The 6,365-nt window shown below is 31.3% G+C and overlaps 1 protein-coding gene across 4 annotated transcripts in view; it reads right to left on the bottom strand.

Moving 5' to 3' along the window:
• Positions 1 to 1,877: 1,877 nt before the first annotated feature.
• Positions 1,878 to 6,365, bottom strand: part of LOC105837893 (glycerophosphocholine phosphodiesterase GPCPD1) — a 29,886-nt gene continuing 25,398 nt past the window's right edge. For all 4 annotated transcript variants that reach the window (XM_012683057.3, XM_012683056.3, XM_012683058.3 and 1 more), the window contains one exon: positions 1,878 to 6,136. In XM_012683057.3, the coding sequence (XP_012538511.1) occupies positions 5,876 to 6,136 (261 nt within the window). In that variant the 3' untranslated portion in view covers positions 1,878 to 5,875. The remainder of the gene's footprint in view (positions 6,137 to 6,365) is intronic.

Raw genomic sequence — 6,365 nt, 5'->3', positions numbered from 1 at the left:
TAATATGTATAATATATAATCAATAATATCCCTAGTAGCAAAAAACATTGGCGTAATATTGCAAAGTAATATAAAAACAATATTCTCAATATTGGTCCAATATTGTAAAGTTGACGTTTCATCTTATTTAGCCAATTTGTCTAAGAAGAAATATTGGTTCAATATTGGTTCAGCATTGGGCCAATATTGAACCAATTGATTTTTCATATTGGACATTAATTGCATTTTAATTTGGAGCCAATATTTTATAACCAATATTGGCGTTACATTTTGGGAAACATTGGAAAAACATTGGCCAATGCATTCCCAATATAACCAATATTTAACCAATATTAGCTAATAATGGCCAATATACTGCCAATGTATTTTGCTACTAGGGATAATATCAAAATTGGATAGTAACTAAAAATATATAATATGTTATAAAGTTAAAAGTTAAACAAGTCAATTAAAACTAATACAACGAAGTTGATAACTTTTAAAACTTAACTGGGCAATTTTTAACCTTAACTATAAATAAAAGTTATTTTTGAGACAGAAAATGCATAAATTTTAACTTACTTTTTTCTAAATAAGTTAATAATGTATTTAAAAATAAATTAAAGAATTAATTTAAGTCATTAAAAAGACATTTCAAAAAAAAACTTTTATATAAAAAATTTAAACTTTAACAAATGAAATATTAAATTTATTTGGTGATCTATATATTTATAATTGTTGAGTAATTTACTTAAAATCTATTTTCTAATTCAATATAAATAAGAACTTTTCAAAATTAATTTTTAATTTAATTTAATCTTAATACAGCTTAAGTGACACATACACACTATTAAGTATACACAGAAAAAAAATGTAATACAGCCAATAACATATGTGATTGCGGGCTGCCAACTACATAAAATACTCAATACAATAATATTTGCTATTAATGCAAGTACAATGTTGATACTGCAATAGCATATATATTGTATTGAGTATTTTTTTAATTGGCAGCCCGCAATAACATATCTTATTGAATATATTACTTTTTTTTTTCAGTGTACCTGATGATCTCTTATTTATTTGAAATACATTGAAAAAAGTCCAAAAAATTTTGATCATTTTAGATAATCTTTTTGCAATTCTTTTTTATTCATACTTTAATGGTATAATTTGTAAAAAATTTGGGCTACAAATGAGAGAGCTATCAACTACTATTAGGCACTTGTGCGATTCGATTTCAATACTTATTTTATGTGCTTTCATTTTAAGTGACTGATATAGAGTTGAAAATAGTATGTATATGTGTGCGCGCGCGCACACACACACGCACACGCACGCACGAACACACACACAAATTAATATTAAATTGAAATTAATATATTCTGTATATTTTTATATTATATATATTATATAAGCAAGAATAAAAAACTAAAGAATTTAATAATTTTAAACAGATATAACTTGTTCAAATAAAGAAATTTTGTAGTTTTATAAACAAATGTATTTGTTTTTTATGAAATATAATATACATATAAGAATGATATTAAATTAATTGTAATTTTCATGGGTTAAAAAGAAAAAACTATCGGAAGTTTTTTTCAAACCAAGAATCAGAATTTCTTAATACGGTTATTATCAAAATAATTATGTACCATTTTATTTAGAATGATTATAATATTGAAATAAAAATATATATTCAGTATATGCACAATATATTGAAATTTAAACTTGAACTCTTTAAAAGAGATTTTATATTTTTGTTTACGTATGAAACAATGATTGTTAATTTGATATTAATTTTTGATTATTAATTTTTTTCTACATAAAAGTTGAACAATAATCCGCTTTAAGAATCCATATATTTTTGCATATAAGAATATATCTGAAGAAAGAAGAAAGGTAAAGATCAGTATTATATTCATAATTATTAATAAACACAGATATTCTGACAATACAAATGTTTTATCATTTCGGCAAGAATAAATTACTTCAATCCTTCTCAATCGTGTTCATATAACATAAACAAAATAAAAGTGGAAATAGAGATATTTGTTAGCAATCTAACTATGTTTAGAGGTTTAAAACGGTTTGGAGACCGAAATACACATCGAGTTCGCAAGTTTTAAAATTCGCTAACTTGACGCACGTATAGTTGCTCAGAACTTAACCAAGGAGAAACAAACTGTTTGTTTCTAACGTATACACACACATATATATATACTGATATGTCAATAATATACAATGGAAAATGAGAGAATTGCTTTTGAGTATTTTAATTTAACTCGATGTCGGCTTTAGATTTCTCTCGTGTTCCATCAGATAAAATCTATATGTAGAAGAAATTCAATAAGTCAGAAAAAGCGAAGCTGAAACTATTAAGTTCCTATAAAAATGTTTACTGCAAGCCTCTCATAAACGCGCATAAATTTTCTCTAAAGCCGATCCTGCAATCCTGTTGCCTTAATTACACAAACTTCTGATATATTAAAGTCGCGGATTTACGCCTCATCTCGGAATATACACTGAATTCTAAACTTATGATATTAAGCTCCAAGACCTTCCCTACTCCTTTGTCGCTCTTATTAATGCTAATTATTAATACAGTACGGTTGCCAGATGATGTCGCTTCTATAAGTAATTATCGTCGACAACAATGTCTGAGGTGTTTTCCTGATTTATTCAGCGTTCCGCATTGTCAGCTTTCCGATTTCTTGGCATTTAATGTTTAATCGCGTTATTTTGGAGCTTGCACAATGAGAGAACATCCACGATTTGTAATCACTATTTGCGCTGAATGCAAAGGGTTTAAAGGGATGCTCGGCCTCCGCGGTAGGGCAACTGAAAAAAAGAAATTAAAAAAAGGGGGGACAAGTAATATCACCTGAATATCACCCCCGCGTAGTGCAGCGGCGTGATCTCGTAACAAACGTACAGATCGTGTATTTGCTTAATATCCTTTTAACAAATGTACTATACATTGCCCAGAGTCTCGACGATTGATACAATCGCTCTGTTAGCCTGTTTTTTTGCTACCACAATGCGGTACGCACGTTAAAAATTTTACCTTCCCGTGAAAAATTTTACAAAGACGCTCGGCGTGCCGCTGCACGTCCATTTTTCTTCAACCCTTCAGCCGGTAGATCAACCTTTTGCGCTGCGAAGTGTCAACTCATGAGTTTCGGTCTGTAACTTGTTTCGATACTACCATTATAATAATATAGTAGCATTAAGTTTTATCATAATGTATAATTTTTAACAATAGCTGTTATTATAAAATTATTGTAATAGTACTGACGCACTATGAGACAACGCTAATATAGTATTATTATATATAATAATTAGTATTCCTAATACATAGGTATCCCTATTATTCGCGAGATCAATTGGCGCAAAGCTATCGCTTGTATTTATCTTATCTAGATCCTTTAGTTGATTTTATTTTCTTTAATTGCGCCACACGAGAAACCAATTTCACTAACCAATAATTTGTTGGATTTTGTAATCTTGTAATTTTTTAAATTCATGTTATCAATTTCCTTATTAATTTGAAAGTCGAAAGACGACAAATCTTTTAAATCATTGTGACGCGAGTATTTTTCAAAATAAGCCTGCCCAACCTAACGTTCTGTTGTGACAAGAGCATCGTGCGCAAAGTGTTGGCACTCCATTTATCCATGGCGAAGCGTATCCGCCTGTCTTGAACGAAAAAACACGAGTTGTTTCGCGATATCAAAAGTCGAAGCGGACGGTGTGACGAGCTCGGCTCGTTCCAATGCCATTAAGCTAAGAATGGACAAAGCTATCGGTTGAAGGGTTAATTTTTTTTCTCTCTCGAAGGAACATATGGTGCGCTCGTGAAACTATGTACTAGAAAGCGAATGATGTTTCTCGCGTTCGACACCCCTCTGATCGCGCTTAGCACGCTAAGACTAAGACGAGGAGACCGACCGCACGCGCCGGAGCTCTCCCTGTCAAAAAGGTATTTTTGATGAGTCTCTCAGGCAAACTGGTCGGTCTTTGAACACCGGGTGCCCGCCTGTTGGACGTGCACTACTACGAAGAGACTGCAAATTATTTGCAGCGTTATCATAAAAACTATTCAGAATGAGCAAAACTACGTCATGTGAAAATGTGACGAAACAAAATGGAAACAAAAAGAACGAGATGTGTGCGTCTTCCTTTAATCATTTTTTTTCTTTATTTTCCTTGATCATACGCTCGCGCTGGTCGAATAATCATACGAAAATTGTCACGTGTTGGATGACATAAATAAATGAATATGAAATATTTCCTAGATGACTACGAAAAATAGTTTAGCTTACGATCTTATTAAAACGCTTGAGGTATAGCTGTCGAAAAGGCAAATTCGAGGTGCGACGCGATCATTCGCTCTCGCATTCGGCGCGATTTTTCGTTCGACAGCTCGTAAAAAATCGTATCAACTAATGGCAATTTTTGCTCTCGGAGTAACGAGCAAATTCTTGCTTTTTTTCTTCGCTTTTCTTTTAATTTCTTTATTTTTCCCCCATTCGCGCGTGTTTTAACCATCCGAATCGAATAGCGGAAGAGATATAAGGAGGAGAACATTATTTTTTTCTGATTATAAATAAAAATATGTACCTGAAGACATTTGTACTAAAAATATAACTCCCGCACCGGCTCATCAGCAAACTTGCGGGAGTTAAGATCGTTTTCTACATCCTGTATAGGATACATTAGCACACTGAGGTCCTTTGTTAAAAATTACTAAGGTGCACGTGGAGTGCGTGGGAACAGTTGTATGCCGGTAGCTAATGGAACTGAAAAAGTCTTGTTGAATTAATTGGAAATCTGCTAGATTTGACCTTATGGTTCAGATTCTAGTTGAACCTACTAGATTTCCAATTAATTTAACAAGAGTCTTTTTTCAATTAACAATTTACTTAATTTTTTTTGCACTGAGAATATGTAATCTAGCAATTAAAAAATGAATTTTCTAATATAAGTAAAACTATATTCTTAGATTCCTACATTTCTACTTTATAGGGATTCAGCTCATTAGATCAACGAATTAGATTGTGATCTGTAGATTCATCTTTATATGCCTAAAATTTTTAAATATTTCAGTTTTATAGACATATAGAAACTAGAACATTTAAATTTTTGTCTAGATTTTTCCAAGCTTGAATTAACTTCAAATTTTTAAACTTTTAGATATTTAAGATTAAAATTATGGATATAGATAAATAGTTAAAAAAAAGTGCAAATACATGTGACTAGAATTATTCACTAATTGAACAATACATTCAGGATCTCTCCAAATTTTCTCAAATAAGGACCATTTCCTAATTTTTTCAAAAGTATCCGGCTACATACTTTTTCCGACACACGTACAATGCGCGAAAAAATGGACCGATTGAAAACATGTGAAAAGAATCGGATGATTTTTCTTCGCGTATTATATCGATCGATATTTTAAAATAATAACAATCAATGTTATTCTGTGATCTGCAGATAAGATTTACTGAAATCTTTGTAACTTTCACTTATTGCAAAACATGGCCAATCTGAATTTTGTTTTCAATATACAAAACAATTCATGCAATAGGCTGTGTTATCATATATTTAAAGCTAAATGTTGAATGCGAATGTAATAAATCTTTTGACAAATCTCAGAATATTATTGATTGTTTAAATTCCGAATTATTTATATATAATCTGTATGACGATCTATATTAGAAGATTACAGATCTCAGAAGTACAGACAAATCCTCGGTAATATCTCGGCCTATCAACTACAGTGTAACATAAATTATAAAAAAGTTATCCCTTTGTCGTCACATAGCGTAGGATCCCTCTTAGTGTCACTTTTCCATCAAAACCATGAGAAAGAAAGTTTTTTGAAAGAAAAGCATCAAAGGCAATCCTTTGCTGTCTCATCTTCCCCATAAAGCTCAGGTAAAGGATTTGGTTGTACACCGGAGACGCCGTTTGTTTTCACCGAATGACCGAAAGTGTTCGCGCAGGCACTGAAATCCTTGGTTATCTCTTTAATCTCTATGCTCTCCTCGCAGTCAGACGGCAATTTCATGTTTGGTACGGAATATATACTATCGCCGCCAATATTGTTCTTTGAGAATGACGTGGTCGTTGACGGTCGATTCAAGTAATAATCCTAAAATCAACATTATTCGAATCTATATGTTTATATTAAAATTCTATATTATATTTATGCTTCGTATTTCTAAGCTATAAAAGATACATGTATAGGACAAAAAAGGACATAGGTCAACGGGCGAGCAATTAACAGATAGAATACGTAATATTTATTTCATAATCATAATAAGAGACGTTTTGACTTAACTTAGTCATCTTTAGTCTATAGTTACAAAAAATAAATAAGT

The sequence above is a fragment of the Monomorium pharaonis genome, chromosome 2 (genome assembly GCF_013373865.1).
Source record: "Monomorium pharaonis isolate MP-MQ-018 chromosome 2, ASM1337386v2, whole genome shotgun sequence".
NCBI classification, from domain to species: Eukaryota; Metazoa; Arthropoda; class Insecta; order Hymenoptera; family Formicidae; genus Monomorium; species Monomorium pharaonis.
This window is presented reverse-complemented; position numbering and strand designations above follow the sequence as displayed.